The sequence below is a fragment of the Callithrix jacchus genome, chromosome 5, assembly GCF_049354715.1.
Source record: "Callithrix jacchus isolate 240 chromosome 5, calJac240_pri, whole genome shotgun sequence".
NCBI classification, from domain to species: Eukaryota; Metazoa; Chordata; class Mammalia; order Primates; family Cebidae; genus Callithrix; species Callithrix jacchus.
Genome location: NC_133506.1, coordinates 57,901,079 through 57,925,326, shown reverse-complemented (window position 1 = coordinate 57,925,326; position 24,248 = coordinate 57,901,079). Strand labels below are relative to the sequence as shown.

Here is a 24,248-nt window from a genome sequence, read left to right as displayed (position 1 = left end):
AGGAATGAATGACTGGGCCAGGCGTGGTGGCTCACGCCTATAACCCTGGCACTTTGGGAGGCCGAGGCAGGCGGATCACCTGAGGTTGAAAGTTCGAGACCAGTCTGGCCAATATGGGGAACCCCTTCTCTACTAAAAATACAAAATCAGCTGGGAGTGATGGCATGTGCCTGTAGTCCCAGCTACTTGGGAAGCTGAGGCAGGAGAATCACTTGAACCCGGGAGGCAGAGGTTGCGGTGGGCTGAGATCGCACCACTGCACTCCAGCCTGGGCAACAGAGTGAGACTCCATCTCTTTTCTTTTTTTCAGACGGAGTGTCACCCCATTTGTAAATTAAATAGAAGAGGGCTGCGCAGGACTCAGAAAGGCAAGGCGAGAGAGATCCTGGCTGGTCCATTTGGTGATGACTCACTGGAACCTTGACAAAGACAGCAGGGGGTGGGGGTGGGCAGAGATGAGCTGCCCCTGCCCCTGCCCGCCTCCCCAACCCCCTGTGAGTAGCCGGGCTGGGAGAGCCCCTCCACCCTCCAAAGGCTCAGCTCCTGCCCCAGCTGCCCCTCCCCATCCAGTCCTCGCACCAGCGGGCACAGGGTGGGCTCTTTACCCAGCCCCTGGGCCACATTGTCTCGTCCACTACACTCTCGCCTGCCCGCCAGTTGCTCCAGGGCAGCTGTCTGTCGGGAAGCAGTGAGCCCGGTGATTAACCCTGCAGGTGCTGGCAGCTCCAGCTGACACAGCGCATTCTCGGGGCCCGCCCGGCTCCCATCCCAGCCAGTGCCCAGGGACCGCAGAGGCCTGGCGGCTTGGCCTGGCCTGGCCGCTAGGGGACTGAAAGGGCTCTTCCCCCTCTCCCCCATCCGCCCGACCCTCCTGGGATCCCGAGAAGCACTCAGGGTCTCAGGAGTCTTGGCCTCCAGTCCCCCAACGCTGTCAAGGGGAGCCCAGAGTCCGAGCGCACGGCCTGGGGCCAAGCCCCCATCTGGGGACCTGCTACTGCCCAGAGGCCGCTCTGCCTCACACGGGATCGTAAATCAGCTCAGAGCCAGACTCTGCGCCTGGACTGCAGATTCCTCATTGTCTCCGGCCCTTCTCCAGCCAGCCCCTCCCCCACTCGGAGCTTCTCTTGCCCTGGAGAGCCGCCTCCTTCCCCCTCCCCCAGGTGGGAGAACTGTGAAGTAACCGAATAATTGCGCGGCCGGAAGGTGGGAGGAGGGAAGTAGGGAGAGAGGGTCACATCGCCCAAGGTGGGAGGAGGGAAAGAGGGAGAGAGGGTCACATCGCCCTCTGGACTCCGAAGAGAAAGGGCCCCACACACCCTCTTAGGATTTGAAGTGTGTAGGCAGCCGGGGCGCCAGGAGGGTGTGCACCGACCGAGGTGCACCCTCCAGGGACCATTGCTAGCTCAGGACCCCACCAGAATCGGCTGGCCAGTGCCCCACAAGCCCACCCAGGCCCCCAGGACTGTCCAGGGAACCCAGCGAGACAGGACCCCCACAGCCCATCTGGGACCATGGTTGGCCCAGCTGGCCTGGTTCAGAGATGGGGGCTTGCTGCCAGTTCAGCAGCTGCAGCCCCACCCACTGCCACCCCCTCAGGGCTTCCCTGGTGGCAGATTTGGCCTGGGAGCCCAAGGGGAGGAGACCCAGGGCCACAGACACCCAAAGGTAGACGCAGGACGAAGCCCCGATCTCAGCCTCCAGGTCCTGTGCCTTTGCCCAGCGTCCTGGAGCCGCCGACCATGGCAGGAGCATGTGCGCAGCTGTGCAATGGGGTAGAGGCCAGGCAGACAGAGCTGGTGGAGTCCACGGGGCCAGGGACACAGGTGCTTCTAGGCACCCAGCAGGTGCTCAGCAGCTGTGATCCCAGCCCCCGACCTCGTTAGGAGCCAATCTGGCGGCCGTGGGGCCAGGAGCAGCGCCCTGTCCTCTAAAGGGGGCTGTGGTTGCAGGGCCAACCCTTCTGCCCCATTTCTCTATGGGAGAGTATGTTTAAGTCCAGCTGGGGCAGGCAGGAGCCAGGCCGAGGTGAACCTGACCTGGGCGCTCCAGGAAGTAGGAGGTCCCACCTAGGCTCCCCCTGTTCCTCCATAGATGGTCATTCGCAGCTGCCGAGGACACCTTCCCGCAAGCCAGCAGGATGGGCGCTATGGGGGGAGGCATGGGGGCGGCCGAGAGGTGCCCCAAGTTAGGGGAACAAAGAGTGGAGCCGCTGGGCTGGGCTGGGAGAAGCGGGCGGGCGCACTGGGGTGCCGGGGCGCCGTGGGGAGCTCGGGGGTCGCACCCGGAACCCGGAGCTACGACCTGGGGTCGGGGCACGGCAGCGCTGTCGTCCCACGGCCTGGCCAGGAGCCAGCAGGTGCCCCTACCGGGAGGCGGCCGGGCCGGGGTCCGAAGGGTTAAGGTCGCCGGGCCGCCCCTCCCCCTGCCCTCTCCTCCCCCCCACCCCCGACCCCTCCCGGGGCGCGGGGCTCCGGCGCCCGGGCGGGCCGGGGCGGGGCTTGACGTCCGCGGGCGGAGCGAGCTGGGCCGGCCGCCTGGCTTCAGACCCGCCGGGCTCCCGCCGCGCGCGCAGTCCCTGGAGCGCGGGGACGCGGCCCGGAGCCGGGAAGATGGCGAAGCGCGGCGTGCCGCTCTGCCCCGGGAGCGCACGGTGCCTCCGCGGCCCCTGGGGCCCCGCGCGGCTGCTGCTGGTCGGGCTGGCGCTGCTGGGCGCGGCGCGGGCGCGGGAGGCGGCGGGCAGTGGCTTCAGCCTGCACCCGCCCTACTTCAACCTGGCCGAGGGCGCCCGCATCGCCGCGTCCGCGACCTGCGGCGAGGAGGCCCCGGCGCGCGGCTCCCCGCGTCCCACCGAGGACCTCTACTGCAAGCTGGTGGGGGGCCCCGTGGCCGGCGGCGACCCCAACCAGACCATCCAGGTGAGCGCAGCGGGGTGCGGGGCATCCTCCCGGGGCCTGGGACCCGGAACGCCCGCCGGACTCCGGGGGCAGCGCCGTGGCCCGGGGCCAGCCCAGGTGCGGACTCTCCCGTCCGGACGCTCCGGCTCCGCATTTTGGTGGCCCAAGAACCACCCCGACCCGGCCGCTCAGTCTCGGCCGGGAAACTTCGCGTCCCTCGGGGAAGGCGGAATTAAAGTCCCCGGCTGGACTCGGGGGCGGCCGGGCGCCAGTCCAGTTCGGCTGCGGTGACCCAGGCGGGAGGTGGGGACCGTGCCCAGTCCCTGGTGGCCCCGAGTCCAGGATCCCGGGGAGGGCGGGACTTGGCCTCCACCGCCGGCTGCCCGTGGGGAGGGGGCGCAGTTCCGCCCAACCCGGGACAGGCTGGAACCTGCTGGCCTCTGGATGGGGGTGGGAGGGGCCAACCACCTGAGGCTCCCCCGCCCTCTCCCAGAGGAGTCTAGTGCCTCGGCAAGACTTCCAAAGTAAGGGGGCCCAGCTGCGAAGTTTTAACTGGGGCTGGGAACACGTGGCTCCCAGGAGGGGCAGCGTCTCTGCAGGTGGTAGCTTCAGTCTTCTGGGAGATGTGGTTTCAGGCCCTGAAGACCCCCGGGAGTGCATGTCCCTTTCCCCACAAGCCTTTAACCTGTAGGCGGGTTCTGTTGGGAGCTCATGCATGGGCACCTAATCAGGAAACCAAGGCTTTGGGGGCCCTCTAGACTTAGGGTGGGCCTGGGGTCAGCCTTGGTGAGGAGCAGCAAAGGCCCACTCTAGGCCCATTCCCCACCTCAGCCCCACCTCGGCCCCACCTAGAGAAAGTCGAGGGGCCCTGAGGGCCTGTGTAACCTGAGCTGTCTCCTCCCTGGGACCTCCGCTTTCCTGGTAGGAGAGTAGATTTGCCAAGTGGGGGCCAAGGGCCCAGGAACCAGACACTGGGGGATGAATGGTGGAGCCTGAGCTGGGCCTGCCCTTCCTGCCTGCCCTCTTGGCCCTGGGGGAGGCGGAAGGAGCTGAGATGGCCCATCCTGGGAGGGAGCCTCCCGGCGCTCGCCATTCTGTCCTTAAGCCCTGCACGGTCCTCTGATATCGGAGGTTTCAAGCCCTGAGCCCTGGAAAGACGCTGACACCTGCTTGGAGCCCCCAGCCAGAACAGGGTCCAGCCGAGTTAGCTATGGGAACCTGGGCGCCCCCTGCTGCCTCCCTAGCTGGTGGATTCAGAGGGGCCGGGTCTCAGGAGGGAGCGCCCCAGGCCTGGCTGAGCTGAGCGTCTGGGCCCTCCTTGCTCAGCTGGGATTTTGCTGTTCCAGCAGGGGAGGCTCCAGGTGCCCTCTGAACCTCAGACCACTCCCCTCTCCCACCGCCTGCCCCTGCCTGCCTGGCTGGGGGTCACAGGCCCCGTCTTGGGGTTACTTCTCCATGGGGGCTTCTTAGTCAGTGTGTAAAGGCCCAGCTTGGAGTCAGCGCCCCTCTCCTCTGCCTCTCCTTAGCTATGTGGCTTCCCTCTGTCAGCCTCAAGCTCCCTGTCTTTAAAATGGGCACAGCGCACTGGCCCACCTCACCTGAGGCTGTGAGCTTGGCCTGGAGAGCGGCCAGTTTCCGTGGCAGCTATGGCCTATGGCGCTCCATGCCCTGGAGCTGGCCTGGGTGAGAAACCAGCCCGGCCTGGCCAAGCTCGTGTCTGGCAACAGAGGCAAGCCCTTACCTTCAGAAGCCTCCAGCTCTGAGCAGTGAGTGTCCCTGTTCTGAGGCTGCCAGGCTGGTAGACACAAGCTGGGTGGCCCGTGACCTTGGATGACACCTTCCTCTGAGAGCTACAGGTCTGCTGACTATCCTGGCTGCAGAGTAGGCATGTGAGCAGAGTGCAGCTTCGGTGGGGGCAAGGCGGGCACACACAGGAGGTACCCGGGAGATGAAGCCGCAGCTCCATCCGGGGGTCTCACTAAGGCTATGGGGCCTGGGTCCAGGCAGTGTGGTGCCAAGGCTGTAGGCCAGGGGCTCTCAGGGACCCTCTGCAGGAGCTGGGCATTAGCTGGGCATCCCGGATGGGGGTTGGGGTGAGCCTTGCTGGGCAGCTGGAGCAGGCAGAGGGCAAGGGGAGGTGGCAGTCCTCGCAGCCTCAGGTGGACATCAGGGGACCCCTGGCCAGCCCAGCGGCGGAAGGCGGGGGCTGGGCGGCCAGGCCAGCGAGGTGACTCATGGGAAGGGAAGTCCTTATCAGCCCTCTACTGTTTCCTAGCTCTTTTCTCTCGGGACCCTTGCAGTGGAGGCGGTGGGAGCCTGGTTTTCCCAGCCCTGTCCCCTACGGCTCACTGAGTGGCCCACTGGGGACTTGAATCGCCTCCCAATGACTCTGGACCAATTCTGGCCCAGGCAGGGACTGAGCAGTTGCTTCCCTGACCTCCTGGAAGAGTAGAGGCTGACCCTAGACCCGCAGCCTTCCACCCGCTTCCTCTGCTGCTCGCCTGTCTGGGAGGGTCTTGGCCAGCAGGCAGTCTTCCCTGGAAGACCTGGCTTCCCCAGCCAGAGGGCTCTGCCCACACCCACCTTCTCCAGGAGCCCCCGCCCCCACCCTGAGCAGGACCTGTGTGTGAGTTACTGTCAGTGGACTCTTGAGTTTGGGGGTCACCATCTAAGCTTGGCAGTGCGGTGTGCATGTTGAGGTCGTGGCACTTAACTGGGTGTCTTTGGCTGCTCTAGCCCCATCCACAAGACTGCCTGGGTGATGGGCTGGGGACAGTGGCAACAAGGAACGTGTGGACCCTGTCACCGCAGAGCTCTGGGGAGCGCCGGGGAAGCCCCCAGATAATTCCAGGTCAGAGCTCTGGGGGGCGCCGGGGAGGCACCCTGATAATTCCAGGTCAGAGCTCTGGGGGGCGCCGGGGAAGCCCCCTGGTAATTCCAGGTCAGAGCTCTGGGGGGTGCCAGGGAAGCACCCCGATAATTCCAGGTCTCATACATGCAGGAAAGGAAATACAGCAGTGGCCACACGGGGAGCTGTGGAACCGCATCATGGGTGGTCTAGGGCAAAATCTGAGGTGGGGTAACCCAGACACCAGGGAGGGGTCTTGGAGCCTGTGGGACGGTTGCCAGGTGCTGCCCTCGTGCTCAGTGGAGGCAGAGGGAATAATCTGTGACTGAGGGAGTTGGGCCCTCTGTAGGTGCTGGGCCTGCGGGGTGGGGGCAGGGGATCTCCCACGCTCCACCTCCTCCTCCTGGGGTGAGGTCTGGCCCCCTGGGAGGCTGGGCAGGGTGGGGCTGCTGACTTTTTCTCACACTCGGGCTCTAGGGCCTCAATCAATGCCAAGTCTGGGAGGGTGCCTTTGTGTGGAGGGACAGCAGGTCTGGTCTCCTGCGGGGGGGCAGCTCCACTGGGGCAGCCAGGCCCAGCTCTGCCCCCTCTCCTTGTTCTCACTCCGGGATCCCAGCACCACCCCTCCCCTGCCAGGATGCAGGCCAGGACCCTGCGGGGAGCCTCCCCTGTTCCCCACCCACCCACACAGGACAGGCCCCCAGCAGGTGCTGGCCCGGGATAGAAGCCGTAGCCAGGCCCTGTGTGTGAGCCACCAATCCTCACGGTGGCCCCAGGCAGGTGCAGGCTTATCCCCACTCTTTGGATGGGGACATTAAGGCTCAGTGGTTGCTGTGACTTGGTGCCTTCCCAGGACTCAGAAGTGGCAGCCAGGAGGCCCAGGCCCACCTCCACTCAGGCCTGCACCACCAGCCGCCAGGACAGGTTAATTCTGTCTCTCTGGAGACCCGGATCCGGACGGCTGTGGCAGGATCTGCAGGTGGGGTGGGGTCTGGCCACCTGGATCCTCAAGCTGATGGCCCCTCTGTCCGAAGCGCCACCTTCCTCCCACTTCGTCCCCTGCCTTGCTGTACTTCGTCCAAGTCCTTAGGAGCCCCTGGCAGGGCCAGCAGGGAGGGTGGCTGTGCCTTGCCCTGCTCCTGCCCCTCTGCCCCCTTGGCTCTAGACAGGCTGGCACCTTGCGGTTTACTCAGACTCCTCCTGCTCCAGGGCCCCGTGCACAGGCATTGGCTCTGCCTAGAGTACCTTCCCCTTACTACAGAGGGCTCAGATGCCACCCTAAGGAGGCCCACCGAGATTTCCCAACCTGAGGCAGGTGCCCTCTCCCCCCCATCTTCCTCTTTCCTCCTTAGCACAGTGAGCAGCGCTCACATGAGCCACATCCCCGGAATCGGGGAGCAGCAGGTGCTCAGCGAGCTTTGCTGAGTGAGTGGATGAGCGGTGCTGAGGCTATGGGCGTGGGACCCGCTTGGTGGGGCCAGGACTCATCTCAGGACAGGAGGGTGACTGTGGAGGAGGAAGGGGGTCTCTGGCCCCTCTCAGCCTCCTGACCCTCCATTCCCCTGCAGGGCCAGTACTGTGATATCTGCACAGCGGCCAACAGCAACAAGGCACACCCTGCCAGCAATGCCATCGATGGCACGGAGCGCTGGTGGCAGAGCCCACCACTGTCCCGTGGCCTGGAGTACAACGAGGTCAACGTCACCCTGGACCTGGGCCAGGTAGGGTCCTTTCTTTGCCTGCCGAATCCCCCACCTCTGCCTCTGTGGCCATCAGGCCTACCTTGGGCCACAGGGCTGGAAGGCGAGATCTTCACTCTGAGCAAGATCTGGGCCCTGGGAGGCTGGACACGAAGGACTGTGGCGGCGGGGGGCAGTCCCCATAGGGACAAAGTCATGGCAGTCGGCTTCTTTTGGCTGTGCCTTCGGCACCCCCATGACACAGGCAAAGGGGGTGCTGTTGGGGTGCTTCCAGAGGCCATAGGGTTTGGGTAGGGGTGGCCGGGAGGGCAGAGGTGCTGTGAGCAGATGTTTACTCGAAGGAATTCCTGTTGGGGAGGGGAGGGGCCGGGCTGCTGGAATGCAGAGAAGGCTGGCGGAAGTGGACATTCCTGGGATACCTGTTGGCGGCAGCCCGAGGGGTTAGGTGGGGTCAGTGCCTGCTCCCCCGTCCCAGCTTTGGGCTCTCTTTGGCCTTGGAGGCCCCAGTTTCAGCACAGCAAGAGGCTGAAACTGGGTGCCTCTAAGCGAAGAGTAGGCCCCCCAAAGTGGACATGCCCATTGCCAGCCCTGAGCACCCCCAAACAGGAGGCAACTTGGCCTGGGTACCTGGCCTTGAGGTCCTGGCCTGTAAAATGGGCCAATAATCCTGGTGCTTCTTCTGTCAGGGACAGTGGGGGGCGGGGGCACATGATGAGGCTGGGCCTGCGAGCAGCCAGCGCCTGGGGTGGGGGCTCCAGGGCTGACCCAGAGGCCTGTGTCCCACTGTGTGGCTACGGGGTCTTCACTCTCTCTAAGCCATGATCCTGGAGGTGTTAGAGATAGAGGAGGTTGCCAGGCGCGGGGGCTCACGCCTGTAATCCCAGCACTTTGGGAGGCCCAGGCAGTCGGATTGGGAGGTCAGGAGTTCCAGACCAGCCTGGCCACTATGGTGAAACCATGTCTCTACTAAAAATACAAAAATTAGCCAGGCGTGGTGGTAGGTGACTTTAGTCTCAGGAGAATCGCTTGAACCTGGGAGGCGGAGGTTGCAGTGAGATGAGACCGCGCCACTGCGCTCCAGCCTGGGGACAGCGAGAGACTGTCTCAAAATAAGTAAATAAATAATCAAGATAGAGGAGGTCTCCTGACGTCTAGCTGGAGGGCTGGCCCCCAGGGGCAGGCAGCTTTGACAGGCTTAGTGGCCTGCAGGCAGTGAGGGGAGAGCTCAAGCCCCAGTGAGTGGCCAGGAATTTCCAGGGGGTCCCGGACCCGCCGTAAGGCCATGTGGAAAAGCAGTGAGGGGAGTGGGAGAGGGGTTGCCAGTCCTGGGCTCCCCACCCTGGCTCTGACCTGGTCTGGGTCTGGGTATGGCTTTGCCTGTTCTCTTTATCTCCCTGGGTTTCGCTGTCTCTGGCTCCCCTGTCCTTGGAGCCTGGGGGAGTCCCTCATCTCTCTGGCACAGCATTGGAGGCCCCACCTTGGCATCAGTGTACGTGAATTCTCAGCTGCTGGGGGCGGAAGCTAGGTACTAGCAGGTTCTTCCCACCCCTCCTCCTTCCAGGAACTAGCCTGGCTCGGCTGGGGAGGGGAGACGGCCCGGTCTCCACTGCAAACCCAGGGTGTCTGCAGAGCTGGTGGGCACGATGCCTGATGTGCCTGGGTGGGGCCAAGGAGGATGGGACTGAGGCTCGGACCTACATGGGCAGCCTCCACTGCCTCCTGGCTCGGGGCCTCTCTGAGCACATCTGTGAACTGGGCCAGAGAGTTAGGGCTGAAGCCAGTTTGCTTTCAGATTGTTTTGGGCCAGAAATCAGGTTCCACCATGTGGGCATCTTACCTCTCCCAGCCTCAGTTTCACGAACTGGAAAATAATATGGAGGGAAAAGGAACCTTCCACTCCACATGGTACCCACCTGTCTCTGCCTGCCCACCCAGCTACCACCCACCTATCCCTCTGCACACCCACCCACCCATCCAGCACCCTCCCTTCCACTCCCTACCTATCTACTTACCTACACCCAACCTATCCCTCCACCCATCCAGCACCCTCCCACCCCTCACCTATCCACCCCCCCACCCACTTATCCTCCCACCTATCCACCCCGCCACCCGCCTATCCACCCACCCCCCCACCTATTCACCTCCCCATCCACCTATCCACCCACCCCCCACCTATCCACCCACCCATCCACCTTATCCCTCCACCCAGTCCCCCACTTATCCCCCCCCACCTATCCACCCACCCCCCGCCTGCCTATCCAGTACCGCACCTGCCTATCTAGCACCCACCTGTCCATCCAGCACCCCCACCTGCCCATCCAGCACCCCCACCTGCCTATCCAGCACCCCCACCTGCCCATCCAGCACCCATCTGCCTATCCAGCACCCCACCTGCCCATCCAGCACCCACCTGCCTATCCAACACCCACCTTTCTTCCTTGCTTCCATCTGTCCATCTCATTTCTCCCTCCACACCTGAACCGTCTTCCTTCCTTCCTCTCACCTGCTTTCCTGACCCTGTTGGATGTATCCACCAGGGCCCCTGTCTCGGCCTGGGCCAAGGGGCTGCCAGCCTTGGTCGGGGTGAGGGCCGGGAGTCCCTGGAACTGGGTGGGGAGACGTCCCTGGTTGGTGGTAAGATGTGCTTCCTGGGCTTCGGGACTGATCCTGGGGCAGAGCTGGGGCTTCCATCAGGAAGCCAGGCTGGTGGCGGCTGGTCCGGGCACTCCCCCTGTAGCAGGCTGCCAGCAGCCTTTGTTCTGGGATCTGGAGCGGATGCCCCGGGAGGGGGTGGGGGCAGCTGACCCTGGGCATCGGGAAGTCTTCCTGCTCCTGCAAGGCTGAGAAGGGTGGGGTGGGCTGCATCCTGGTTTGGGTCTCAAGCCCCTGGTGTGTGGCAGGGCAGGGGGCTGGCGCAGCAAAGGGGGAGGGGGAGGCTGTTCCTGTTCTGTCCACCAGGAGTGGCTGAGCCTTGGCCCCCAGGAGTGCCAGCCGGGCTACTGGCCTGAGTCCAGCTGCCCCCAGCTGTGGAGGGTTTTCTCTCCAAGGGTGGGGCCTCAGGAAGAAGCTCCAGCACTGGTCACTGGTGACTCAGGGGGCAGTTTCCGAGTTCCAGACGTGACCTGCCTGGGGGGTACTTCTGGGGGTGGTTCTTGCCTGTCTCCTTGTGTCCTCCGGAAGCTTCTGGAACTGAGTGGTGATGTCACTGGCTTCAGGCTCCCTGTTCCCAGAACCACACCCAGGCCCCAGGCCCAGGGAAGGGTGAGCACGTTCTCAATGGCCCAGGCACATGGCCTGTGGGTCCTGGCTTGGGCGCCCCCACCCTCTGGCTCTGCTGCAGGGTCCAGCCTCTTGCCCACTACATCAGCCACACCAGCACGCTAGCCCATGGGGCCCAGGGTGTAAGGAGCTGGGCAGGAGTGAGTGGGGCTGGCTCTGGCCTGTGCCCCTCCCTCTCCAGAAGGCTCCTGGGTGGCCTGAGTGTGGGGGCAGGGCTCTCTCCGGCAGCCGACAGCATGCCTCCCATCTTGCTTAGCTGAGGAGTGAGGATGCTTAGGGCAAGGCTTTGTCCCAGCTCCAGGCCCAGAGCTTCGGGGCAAATGGGGAGGCCCAGGTGAGGGTCAAGGTGGGGGGAACTGGGTCCAGCAGGATGTAGCGGCGTCGTCAGGCATGAGGCCAGAAGTATTCGTGGGAGGCGAGGATACCAGGTGAAGGCCTGTGCCCTGGGGATGCTGGGGAGCCATGTGAGGCCAGAGTGGACGCGGTCAGCTGCCCCCTCTGGGTGAGGGAATGGGGAGGCAGAGCTCTGCTGAAGTTATGGCTGCTGGAGTGTGAGTTTTCCTAGGCACTTGGGGAAACTGAGGCAGGGGTCATGAGAGGGTTGGGGACATTGTGGAGGGCCCAAGGTCCCAGTGCTGGGGTCTGGAGGACTCAGGTCGGCCGTGCTGTCTGGAGTCTGGTTCCCAGGCTGGTTCCTCCTCTGTCAATGGCTGAGCACACCTGCTGAAGGCCCAGCACGCCCTGGCCGCCTTGCCCTTCAGGCCTGCCTGCCCTCTGGCTGGCTGGCTTGGTCCCTGGGCAGGCCTCCTGGTCCAGGGTGCCACTGGCCTGGCTCCCAGGGCCTGGCTGGGCACTCAGCCATGTGGTCAGTGCCCCAGGACAGTCAGCGAGTTGTCCAGGGGAGGACAGGAAGTGCAGCCTCGGCCAGGCTCTGGTTACAGGGCTCGGTGTCCAGGACAGGTGCACAGGCTGGGCCAGATAGCTGCTGGAGCAGGACTCCTGGGAGGGGGACAGTGGGTGGTCCCGGGAGGCACCACTCCCCTCCCCTGGCACAGGATAGATTCAAGACCCTCCTTCTACCTGTCCTGGAAGGAGGATGTGGTCCGAGGGGCTGCTGTGCCAGGTGAGGCTGGAGCTGCTCCTCTCCCTGCACCCCGCTGCTATGCTTGTCCTTGGTGGCTGCACTGCCAGACCTGGCACTTGGGCACAGAGATGCCCCAGCGCCATCTGGACCCCCCTGGCCCTGGCAGCCCCAAAAGGCTTCCTGTTTTCTGTCTGTTTCTAAACAAGACCCACCACATCAGTCTCTGACAATACAGCTCAGCGGAGACTAAACCATTTGGTTTCGGGCCGAGGGGTCCCCTTGGGATCATTGCTACTTCCTGTCCACAGCTGACCAGCAGGCCTGACCTGGATCAGGCTGCAGTGGGGAGCCCCGAGCTCGGGCTGCAGTAGTTGGGGTCACTGAATCCACCCAGGCCTAGCTTTGTTGAGCAAGACCCCTGGGACTTGCTCCAGCTGGGGGCTCCTGTCCCCCGCCCATCCTACATCCAGTCCCCACCTCCAGTTGGGGGCTCCTGTCCCCCGCCCACCCCCATGTCCAGTCCCCATCTCCAGCTGGGGACACCCCTGCAGTTGCCCTGTGCTGCTGAAGTCACCGTAGTTGGGCATGGCGGCATCCAGCCCGAGCCGGGGGTCCTGGCCTTGGAGTTCTGCCTGTTTCTATTTTGCTTCCCTGTGGTGGGCTTGCTGCGGGAAGCCCCGGCTTCTCCAGTCTGCATCCCTCTGGGGACTGCATCCCCCTGAGGACACCTGGGAGCAATGTCCTCAGGGCGTGTGACCCGCCAGGTTGATTGTGTGGATGCTGTGCTTACCCACCCGCTGCCCGCCCTGCCCCTGCTGTGGGGCTTATCTGCATTTCCAGATGGGGTCTCTGCAAGGGGAGGCAGGTGGTGGGAGCAGGCAAGGGCTGGGCTGGCCCAGAACTCCAGGCGTCAATCAAGGGGGCTGGGTACCCCGGTGCCCTATCCGAGCAGCGAGGTCATGGTGCTGGCCCGGACGCCTGGGGCTAGGAGGGGCTTCCTGCCCTGGGAATTGGCACAGGGCCCTTTTTCCTGCAGGGCTAGGCCTGAGTCACAGACCACTGTGATCCAGGCTGCTGGGGAAGGCTGGACTGGCCCTCACCCCCCAGCAGTGGCCTCACAGCAGGCACCTGGGCCTGGCCCTGGTCTCCCCAGCCCAAGATGGATCAGGGCAGAGCCCACCAGCCACAGCCCACCCCATGGTGAGGTGGGTGCCTAAACCCAGGAGGCTGCTGGCCAACAGCCCCACGCCACCCCAACAGGCCACACCAGGGCCCCCGGAGGCTCTGCCAGTCCTCACCATGCTACCCAGACCCCAGCCCGTCCCCAGCTTTGCCTTCGGAGTGTCTCTGCTGGGTGGCAGCTGCCTGCCCTCTAGGAGCAGCTGGCGTCCTCCCTTCTGGGGCGCTGGAACCTTCACGCCCTCACGAAAGGCATTTGATTCTGATGCCCCCTCCGCACCTCTTCCCCTTGCCCTGTGCCCAGCAAGGGGAGGTGTCTGCCCCAGGGCCACGCAGCCCCTGAAGCCTGGAGCCTACCTGGGCCCTGCTGCCCAGGCCCCGTGCTCCTGGGGCTCTCGCCGACCCCCTCTGAGGCCGTGGTCACCGGGCAGAGGCCTCCTCTGGGAGTTGTGGCCCTCCCAGGTCAGGCTGGGTACAGGGGGACCAGGGGGTGCCTGGCTGAGAGGCGGGCCCGGCTGCTGTCCTGGAGACGTGCCTGCCCCAAAATAGCCAGATCTTTAAAAATAACTCAGGCAGCTTTGTTTGGCTTTTGCTTTAAAAGAATTTTTTTTCCTTCTGCATAGAACTATGTAGCAGTGGAAAGGTCAGCGCTGGCCGCCAAGCTGAGTGGGGCGTGGAGGGGGAAGGGCTGGTCCCGCAGGCCGGGGTCTGCGCCCGTTCCAGGTCATGCTGAGGGCGGCTGGTGTGGCCCTGGGAGCCGCAGCCAAGGTGGAGACAGATGGGAGCCCTTCAGCGCCGGCTTCCCTTCCTGAGCATCTGTGCAGCCACCAGGCCCTCGAGGACAGCTGTTCAGGGCCCCTGACAGACAGATGCTCGGGTCAGGGGACAGACAGGAGGCCAGGGTCTTCCCCTGAGCCCCAGGGTGGGGAGGGGCGGAGCTTGTGCCCCCCTCGTCCTGCCGATCAGTGTCTTCAAGTCAATATTTGTGCAAGTGCTCTCAGCTGGGAAAAATGTGACTAGCCTGCTGAAGGGAGGGGTAGGACGGGTCCAGGCAAGGAGGGCGCAGCCTCCGGGTGCTCTGGGAACAGCGGGGGTGGCTCCCCAGTGCTCAGTTAGGACCTTTAGTCTCAGGAGCCTTTGATGGGAGGGGCTGTGCTCCCAGCTCCCCCAAAGCAGCCTGTGTCCGTGCCCCTGTCCACCTTGAGTGGACCCTTCCCTGTCCAGGCGCAGGGGCCACTCCCTCTCCCCTGGGGCTCTCTGAGACACTTATGGTCAGGCCCGTGGTGGGCTGTGAGGCCCAGGTGTGGGGCTGGGTTAGGGTCTGCGCTGGACAGGCCACATCTCCGTGCTCCCCACCATGACAGGGAAGTGGACGATGACCTCACAGCCTGGCAGCTGGTGAATAGGCCCGGGACCTGCCCCCATCCCGGGAAGGCTGCGCTTGGCTCCCACAGTCCCTGCAATGCCAAACCCTCCAAGAAGGCAGGACTCAGACCCCACGTGTCTGGAGTCCTAGGACCCTCCCTCTGCTGGAGTCTGGGCAGCTGGTGCCCGAGGCTGAAGCTGAGGGTCTGTGGTCTTTCCATGGGGGACCCCACAGCAGTCTCAGTCCAGCTCAGTCCCTTGGGGTGACTGTAGGTCTTGTGCAGCTCTGGGGGACCCCTCTCTCCCCCCATGGGGCCCTAGGCTCCCAGACCTGCCAGCTGACCGCACCCAGAAGCCCTCTGGAAGAGCTGGCACTGGCGGGTCAGGCCCCGAAGAGGTTCAATGGGTGACCCTGGCATGTAGTGTGAGCCTCAGAGGCCTGTTGGCTTTTTCAGGGTCCACCTGGGGGCCCGCCTGTGAGCAGAGGAGGGGCTGGTCCCCATTGCTGCTCGAGAGGAGCTGGGCTGAGTACTGAGGTCCCCAGGACTCCATCTCAGACCCTGCAGGCTTGTGGGGGGAGGTGTGGGCCGGGGCCCCCAAGTCCCAGGCGCTAGGTGGGGCGGACAGGCAGGATACCCCGTGCTGTGGGTCCATGAGCAGCCTCTCTCCCCAGCATCCAGGCTCCCTGTGCAGACGTGGGGCGGGGGGGAGGTTCGTGTTCTCCCCACCTCCCTGCTGGCCCCTGTGGAGCCTCTGCCTGAAAAAAGCCCTTTCCCCTTGGTTTGTGGGGGGCTGGTGGAGAGAGGGGCCAGGGAGGGGTTCAGTCTCCCTTGGAGCCACCAGGCTTGTGACGTCCTGGACACAGCTTCCCTCCCTCGCCCCCTTGTAGGGGAGCCTAGGTCCCCGAAGAGGATATGGAGGTGGGAGCACTTGGTGCAGCAGACAGAAGCTGAGCCCTGAGCCTTGGCTTGCAGGGGCTTGAAGGTGGGGTCCTGCCTGGGCACCGCCCCTCCTGTGCGCCTCTGGACCCCTCTGCTCTGGGGTGCAGCCTCTTGCCATTGAGGCCATGGGCTGTTTTTAGGGACCAGAGACCTTTTCAGAGGGGGTCTGTGGCCTGCGTACATGGAGGAGCCACCCCATGGTGTCTCACCGTTGGGGCGGCGGGTGTGCGTACACCCCAGATACAGGCACAGAGGGAGGGCCATGGTCATGCTGGGTAGGTGCAGAGATGAGGCTGGGTAGCACTGACTGTTGGGGACAGGGGAGGCTCCGGCCTGCGGTCCTAAGGGCAGGGCAGGGGTGGGAGTTTTGGGGCTGGGCTGGAGAGGGAGGAAACCCGACCTGAGCTGAGGCCTGAAGGAAGCCAGCAGGCCTTGTGACATGACCCGGCTGAGGGTTGTGGGGAGGGACTGGGGTCAGGGAAGGCTTCTCTGAGGAGGTGTACAAAGTGCTTTGTGAAGGCTGAGCCAGGCTTCCCCTCAACCCCGGGGCACAGACACCTGGGCCATCCCTGGGTGGAAGTTGGGCTGACGCAGGAGGGATAAAGTGGGCAGAGCCAGGGCCGGGCTGGGGCTGGGGCTTGGGGTTTTGGGGCAGCTTCCCTCTGCCATGGGCAGGGGTGCCCTGCATAAGGTGGGGGCAGGGGCCCCATCCCCAGAGCAGCTGACCTGTCCAAGGCACTAGGGGTTGGACTTGCTCCGTGGTGGGGACCACTGTCTGGTGCTGGGCCTGCCTGGGCATGGGGGCCGTGGGGACACTGGGGTGTGTTCCTATCCCCACCCTGGCCAGTCCCCCGCCTGTGGAATCACAGAGCTTGAAGGACCAGAGGGACCCTAAGCTCTTGGGCAGAGAGGGGAGGGAGCGGGGAGCCCTTCCATGAGGGCTGTTCCTGGAGGCTCACCTCCATCCTGTGCACCCACTCCCCTGGTTCATCTGCCCTGTGTGGCAAGGATGCCACATCCCTTGCTGTGGTCTCACCTGAGGGGTAGAAAACGAGCTGGGCCCCTGGGAACGTGGGCGTGGCAGGCGCCCTGACACCATCTGCCCTGCAGGTCTTCCACGTGGCCTACGTCCTCATCAAGTTCGCCAACTCGCCCCGGCCGGACCTCTGGGTACTGGAGCGGTCCATGGACTTCGGCCGCACCTACCAGGCCTGGCAGTTCTTCGCCTGTGAGTCTCTGCTGCCAAGGGGGGCTGGGGCGGGCTGTGCTGGGGGTCCCTGGACGGGCCTCCATGACCAGGCTTCTCAAGGTCTCCAAACGCCCAGCCCTGCCCTTGCTCCCGGCTACTGCGATCAGGACCGTCAGCCGAGGACCTGAAGGCTCAGGGGAATTTATTGGCTCCCAACCCTGACGTCAGGCACAGCCGGGTCCAGGGGCTGTGGTGCCAGGAATCTCTGGTGCCATCTCTCAGCTGCCTCTGGATGGCTTCGTGTACTGCAGCTCCCCGTGGTGACCAAAGGGCCCTGGCAGCTCCCGCCTCACTCGCCTCCTGCCAGCTTAGCCCTTGAGTCAGGAGCGCAGGAGTTCTAGCACACGCACACTGGCCGTCCTTGGCCCTGTGCCACCCTGACCAGTCATGCTAGCAGGAGTGGGTGCACCTCTGCCATAGGCCAGGCCTGGTCACATGTCCCCAAAAATTCCCTGGCCTGAGAATAGGGGAGGGCAGGTTAGTAATGGGCACCAGGGGTCTGTCCCCAAGGAAGGGGGTGAGGATGATCATGAGGTGGGTCACTCGTTCTCAAAGCGTTCCAGGGAGAGTCGTGGGGGTAGTTAGTCCGACGGGCCAGGCCCTCCTCAGCCTCTTGGTTTGTGGGAGGCTTGGGTGAGGCCCAGAGATGTCAAGGGGTCTGGGGCAATGTGGGGGCCCAGGCTTTTCTGGGGACCCAGCACCCTCCCCTCCCGCTGTTCCCCGAAGCCTCCAAGAGGGACTGCCTGGAGCGGTTCGGGCCACAGACGCTGGAACGCATCACAAGGGACGATATGGCCATTTGCACCACCGAGTACTCAAGAATTGTGCCCCTGGAGAACGGAGAGGTGGGCTGGGTGGGGCAGTGCAGGGCAGGGCTGGAGAGCAGAGGTGGGCCAGGGTGTGGCAGTGCCAAACAGGGCTGGAGAATGGGGAGATGGGCCCGGCAGGGGCAGAGAAGTGAGGGGGCTGGGGGCTCAGGGGCTGGACCCTCACCGGCCTCACCATGTGCTGCCCACAGATCGTGGTGTCCCTGGTGAACGGACGCCCTGGCGCCATGAACTTCTCCTACTCGCCACTGCTGCGCAACTTCACCAAGGCCACCAACATCCGCCTGCGCTTCCTGCGCACCAACACGCTGCTGGGCCACCTCATGGGCAAGGCGCTGCGGGACCCCACAGTCACCCGCCGGGTGAGCCACCCCATGGCCCAGACGGGGCGGGGGTGCTGGCTGGGGGGACCCGGGACGTGGGGCGGGTGAGGCTCACAAGGCCTGCGGGTACAGTATTACTACAGCATCAAGGACATCAGCATCGGGGGCCGATGTGTCTGCCATGGCCATGCGGATGTCTGCGACGCCAAAGACCCCACAGACCCATTCAGGTGAGGCCCCGTTCAGCTTCGGTCCTCAGCTCCTTGCCTGTCCTTGTCATCCCTACCTAACCTGAGGGTGGGTGACCTGGCCCACGACAACCCTGCTCTCTATGTGACCTGAACCAACCGCTGTCCCATGGGCCTCGGTTTTCTTGTCTGCAGTGATGTGGAGGCCAGGGCCGTGTGCAGCCTCCCCAGGGTGCCCCGCCTTGTTTTGGGGGGGCCTTACCCTGCTGCCAGCAGAGTTGAGGCTCTCCAGATCCCCAAGCCAGCTGCCTTTTCCACTATAGCAGACCCCCGGGGCCTTGGGGGCAGTCAGTGGCGGGGATGGTCCCCCAGAATGGGCAGGTGCCCACTACCTGCTGAGGCAGCCTTCATTCACATTGGGGGTGCCCCCCAGCTCTCCTGACCCTTCAGGACACAACAGACAACTTTGCTGCCCCCAGCCCTGACCTTCCCTTCAGCTGAGCAGGGACCATGGCCCAGGACAGGGACGGCAGGGTTAGGGCGGCGAACACCCCACGTCTGCCATGCCCAGTGTGCTGCCTTCGGGGGCGGCCAAGGGCACTGCACAGCTTCCACCTCCCAGGAGCCCCTCATGGAGAGGGCAGCAGCCCTGGTGCTGGCACCTGTACATTCCTCAGCCCCGCCCAGAGTCCTCAGGCAGGCAGGCAGGGTCGGGCAGCAGCCCTGGGGCACGTCCATCCTTCCCTCCCTCCCTCCGTTTGTTCCTTCAGCCAGCAGCTGTGTGTTGAGCGCCTAGCACACACCGGGCCCTTTTCCTGGGACTGGGAACACAGGCTGGGACCCCAGCCAGCCTCAGGAGCACCTGTTCTGAGGGAGGCAGCTGGGAAACGTGTGAACCAATACCCAGCGTGGTGGTGCCCAGAGGTAACACCTGAGGGTGACTGGGCCGGCCGGGCCTGGACTGAAGCTGCCCAGAGTGGTGCAGCCGAGGCTGAGCAAGTGATGAGGCCCCTGGATCCCCCAGTAGAGAGCCGCCAGGGCTCATCCAGTGCCCGAAACCCGGTAGCCCAACCTCATGCGCTTGGCTTTAGGACCTGCCCCTGCCTTTTGCTGGGGTCTTACTGCTCTGTCCACTCTTCAGTTTACAGGGGAGGTGGGGAGGCAGTGGAGCCCAGGTAGGACAGAGGTTCAACCCCATTCTCATGGCCTGTGCCGAGTGGAGGTGGGAACCCCAGACCCCTTCGGTTGCGGCTGATGGGTCTGAGTGGGGGAGTGACGCAGTCACCTGAGCCAGAGGACTTGGGCTGTTTGCCAGGAGCTGTGAGCACTGGGGACCCACCCTGGGCACCAGTCACTGCCAGCACAGTTTCAGGCTGCTGAACTCCAGCAGAACTAAATTGTCCTGGGAAATTAAGTGCCAAGGTGGCGGCACAGCACATGACAGCTGGGAGTGGAACCCGCCAGGCAGCCAAATGGGCCTCAAGGAGAGGAAGGGCCAGGAGCTGGGCTTGCTCTGGCCTGCGGGGAAGACATTGCTGTCTCCTGACTCACCACACCTGGGTGTGGACTGAACTTGGCTCTGTCTACAGGTGTAAGCAGCAGTGACTGGGCCCCTTTCCCAGGACCACAGACCCTGTTACCAGCACCTGGTCACACTCCAGTGTCCCAAAATAGCCTGCCTGTGTTTTCCGGGTACCCTTTACCCGCCACCCCACCTCTCCTCCAGGGAACGGAGCTCTGTGTCTTTAGCTAGCTCTGCTCTGTCTCGTTACCTCCACCATCACCCTACTCACACTTCTGCCATCATCACCCCCACTACCAGCCCACCCCTACCATCACCACCCCCACCCTCACCCCCACCGTCACCATCATCACCCCCACTGTCACCGTCATCGCCCTCACCCTCACCATCACCACCTTCACGGTCACTACCCCCATCATGACCATCATCACCCCCACCGTCACCATCATCACCCCTGCCGTCACCACCCCCACCATCACCCCCACCGTCACCATCGTCACCCCTACTGTCACCATCGTCACCCCCACCATCATCACCCCTACTGTCACCATCGTCACCCCCGCCATCACCACCCCCACCATCACCTCTGCTGTCACCATCGTCACCCCCACCATTATCACCCTCACTGTCAGTGTCATCACCCCACCATCACGATCGTCACCCCCACTGTCACAAGTCTCTTTGACTGTTGGCCCCCTCTCCTGACTCTTCTCCCTTTGAGTCCCTGTTAGACACAGGAACACCTTCTGGTTTCCGTCTCATCATTTCAGTTCTGAGCTGTCCTCTGATAGCTTCTTTAGCTCCGCTTCCACTTCACTAAATTTCTCTTCTGCTGCGTCTGGTCTGCTGTTCAGCCTATCTGTTGAGTCTTACTTTATAGTTTCACTTTTCATTTCTGGAAGTTCTGATTGGTTCTTTTTCATATCTGCCTGTTTTCCATAGCGCTAGGTTTAGATTTAGGATCATTTTTAACATTCTTTACGGCTTTACTCCGTAATGCCAGGGTCTTGGGGCTCTTCCTGTCATCTGCTGCACCTGCTGACCTGCTGCCTTTTTCTCTGCTAGGTCTTTAGCAGTGTTTTGTCTCTGTGCTTCTGGGGCACCCTGGAATTGGGATGGTTTCGGGAGAGCTTTTGCTAAACGCCCCAGGGCATCGCCAGCCTGGCACCAATTTTCCTGTCAATTTCTTGACCATGTGGATGTTTGAAAAACGGAACACCAGCTTCAGGCCCTTGCTTATAGGCGCTTGGAGTTGGGGTGAAGATGGAGCGGCAGCTTTGTTGATTACCTGTGCTGACGGGCACTTTATTTTCCAGTTCTCTCCCATTGAGGGTATGGCCCTTCCAGATGTTTCTGGATTCTGAGGGAAAGCAGTATTGATTCCTGATGCCCTGTGGGCCCCATGGAGGGCAGGCCTAGAGCTGGGCAGCTGAGGCTCTGGGTCTAGTCCTCACGGGCTGACTCCTGGGGTCCTGCTTAGGAAACGCACGGCTCTGTAGCCTCAGGCAGAGCTTGGGCCGGGGCCAGGATTCCTGCCTCAGCCTGGCTGCGCTGTGTGCTGGAGAGGAAGGGGCTTGGCCTGAGTGTCCTGGCTAATTCTGAGCAGTAGGTGCCTCCAACTTCAGGCCTCGTCTCCCATCAGCTGTCACCCTGCCCATGGGATAGCAGGCAAGATTCCAGCCCTCTGACCTGGTAGCCACCCCAGCTGGAAGAAGGAAGCAGTCCTTGGCCACTTGCTCCTAGGGAGGCGATCAGGATGCACAGGGGTCCTGCCCGCTAAGTGAAATATGAGCCTGAGGGGGTACAAATGGACCCCTTTCCCTTTTGGCTCTGGGAGGTCCTGGGCTTGTGCATGGTCCTGGCTGTAGTGGGAAGGGCATGGCTCGATCCTGGAGAACCCAGGGCTCCAGGCTGACCCCTCAGGAGCCCTGCCCAGCCAACACACACCTGCTCCCCAGTCCGGCCTCCACAAAGGCCCTGCATGGCCCCTGCCACTGTGAGACCCTGTCCTGCACCTCATCTTGCCCCGTGTCCATTCCCTGAGGCTGGGGGCATTGTGCCAGAGCCACTGGGTGTGGATGCTGGGTCTGAGTGAGGGCTGGCTGCCTGACAGCTGGGTAACAGAGCAGCGTGGTGCCGGGGCCAGGGCAGGCAAAGCCGTTGAGGGGATTATAGGCCCCTTTGGGGAAGGGACTGAGCACTGGGCACTTTCCTCCGGCTGTGCCTGAGTCCCCTCCTGTGTGCCCCACAGGCTGCAGTGCACCTGCCAGCACAACACCTGTGGGGGTACATGTGACCGCTGCTGCCCTGGCTTCAACCAGCAGCCGTGGAAGCCTGCGACTGCTAGCAGTGCCAACGAGTGCCAGTGTGAGTGCCTCCTCCCACACAGGTGTGCTGCCCTCACCCTGACCCATGGGAATGCCTGTGGAGGGCGTGCCAACAGCTGTGCTCCCTCTTCTCCAGCTTGTAACTGCCATGGCCATGCCACCGACTGTTACTACGACCCTGAGGTGGACCGGCGCCACGCCAGCCAGAGCATGGATGGCACCTATCAGGGTGGGGGTGTCTGTATCGACTGCCAGGTGGGCTGGGCTCCAGGGCTGGGGATGGGCTGGCCCGGAGGTGGGGAAGGGACCTCCCTGGACTCAACAGCCCCTGCACCCCCAGCACCATACCACTGGCATCAACTGCGAGCGCTGCCTGCCCGGCTTCTACCACTCCCCTGACCACCCTCTCGACTCGCCCTACGTCTGCCGCCGTGAGTGGGCTTGGCTGGGCGGGCATCCTGGGTCTCAGGTTCTGCCCAGAAGGAGATGTCCCAGGGCCTTTGGGACTGCTTTGGCGGGGGGTGTCCTGAGCTTCCAGGCCAGCTCAGGAAGAAGCCTCCCAGGCCACATGGCAGGTGCCCAGCCCTCACGTCCCTCAGGCAGCCTGGCTGTAGCCCTTGTCCTCGTGGCCCTGGCTGGGGAGGCAGAGTCTGCCCCATCTTGGAGCCCACCCTTGGGACCTGGTAGCTGCAGGCTGACCTGGCTCCTGTGCCTGCTCAGGCTGCAGCTGTGAGTCTGACTTCACGGACGGCACCTGTGAGGACCTGACGGGACGCTGTTACTGCCGGCCCCGCTTCTCCGGGGAGCAGTGTGACTCGTGTGCTGAGGGCTTTACTGGCTTCCCGAACTGCTACCGTGAGCACCTGCAGGGGGCATCCGAATAGAAACCACTGCCTGTAGGACTCCAGGAGCCCTTGGGGGGTGTGGGGGGCATTCCTGGGGGGGGACCCTGTTGTCTTGCCTGCATCTCCAATTGCACTGAGAGACTCAGGGTGGCAGGGTGGGCGGTGCTGGGGTTCTGAGCAGAGCTGGCCAACATGCATGTCCCTTCCCCTCAGCGGTGCCCTCGTCCTCCAATGACACCGGGGAGCAGGTGCTGCCAGCCGGCCAGATTGTGAGTAAGTGTCCTTGAGGCCCCGGGCTCCTGGCCTGCTCTGGGCCCGTGGGACAGCTGCACAGGAAGTTCCTGGGGAAAGGGAGAGTTCTCATTTAGGTCACTTCATTTGTGGTTGATTTCTTTTTATGTGAATTACGCATATTCACACTGGGCAGGCTTCAGAAATACAGGCGGCATAAAGCCAGAGAGAAAAGAGTCCGGGCAGCATGGCGAAACCCCGTCTCCGCAGAAAACACAAACATTAGCCAGGCATGTGGTGCACACCTGTAGTTCAAGCTACTCTGGACGCTAAGGTGGGAGGATTGCTTGAGCCTGGGAGGTTGAGGCTGCAGCAAGCCGTGATTATACCAGTGTACTTCGGCCTGGGCAAGTGACGCCTCATCTCAAAAAAAAAAAAAAGGTTGGTTGGGCACAGTGGCTCATGTCTGTAATCCCAGCACTTTGGGAGGCCAATGTGGGATAGATGACTTGAGGTCAGGAGTTCAAGACCAGCCTGGCCACCGTGGTGAAATCCCATGCCTACTAAAAATACAAAAATTAGCTGGGTGTGGTGGTGTGTGCCTGTAGTCCCAGCTACTCAGGTGGCTGAGGCAGGAGAATTGCCTGAACACGGAAGGCCGAGGTTGCAGTGAGTTGAGTTCACATCACTGCACTCCCACCTGGGCGACAGAGCGAAACTCCATCTCAAAAAAAAAAAATTTTACCACCTCTGCACAACACCTGAATGCACTGTGTACGCAAGCAATTCCCTTCCCAGGCGTCAGTGTGCGCTCTGCACCATCCTGTGTGTACGTCCCAGCCATGATCCTGTAAACGCCTCGTCTGGTGTCCCTGTCACAGGGACTGCAGCCCCCGCGGGTGGAAGTTTCGGTTCTTTCCTTTGCTGTTTTGTAAACGATGCTGTGATAAATGTCCTTGCAGCTAAAACCGCAGGAAGTCTTGCTTCTGCAGGCCCTTCCCTAGAAGGTTCTAGGTCACTAGATGTGTGTGTTTGGGGCCATTTTTGGCCCTAGTTTGCCAGTTGCTCAGTTAAAAGTCTTACCAGGCTGGGTGCCGTGGCTCACACCTAAAATCCCAGCATTTTTGGAGGTAAAAGTTCCAAGACCAGCCTGGGCAACATAGTGAAACCCCACAGCTTATTAAAAAAAAAACAACAAACTTTAAAATTATCTGGGCATGATGGCATGTTCCTGTAGTCCTAGCTATTCGGGAGGCTGAGGTAGGAGGATTGCTTGAGTCCTGGAGTTGGAGGCTGTAGTGAGCCCTGATTGTACCACTGCACTTCAGCCTGGGCAACGGCAAGACCCTGTCTCTAAAGGAAAGGAAAAGGCCAGGTGCGCTGGCTCACGCCTGTAATCCCAGCACTTTGGGAGGCCAAGATGGGTGGATCACAAGGTCAGGAGTT

The 24,248-nt window shown here is 62.9% G+C and overlaps 1 protein-coding gene across 9 annotated transcripts in view; it reads left to right on the top strand.

Annotated features, from left to right (window-relative positions):
• The first annotated feature begins 2,542 nt into the window (after positions 1–2,542).
• Positions 2,543–24,248, top strand: part of LAMA5 (laminin subunit alpha 5) — a 56,981-nt gene continuing 35,275 nt past the window's right edge. For all 9 annotated transcript variants that reach the window (XR_013535271.1, XR_013535270.1, XR_013535269.1 and 6 more), the window contains exons 1-11: positions 2,543–2,915; positions 7,311–7,463; positions 16,401–16,518; positions 17,266–17,384; positions 17,558–17,728; positions 17,822–17,919; positions 21,651–21,766; positions 21,863–21,981; positions 22,067–22,157; positions 22,447–22,581; positions 22,785–22,844. Coding sequence is in view for 6 of the 9 variants with exons in the window: in XM_078372065.1 (XP_078228191.1) it covers positions 2,610–2,915; positions 7,311–7,463; positions 16,401–16,518; positions 17,266–17,384; positions 17,558–17,728; positions 17,822–17,919; positions 21,651–21,766; positions 21,863–21,981; positions 22,067–22,157; positions 22,447–22,581; positions 22,785–22,844 (1,486 nt within the window). In the remaining 3 variants the exon portion in view is untranslated. The remainder of the gene's footprint in view (positions 2,916–7,310; positions 7,464–16,400; positions 16,519–17,265; positions 17,385–17,557; positions 17,729–17,821; positions 17,920–21,650; positions 21,767–21,862; positions 21,982–22,066; positions 22,158–22,446; positions 22,582–22,784; positions 22,845–24,248) is intronic.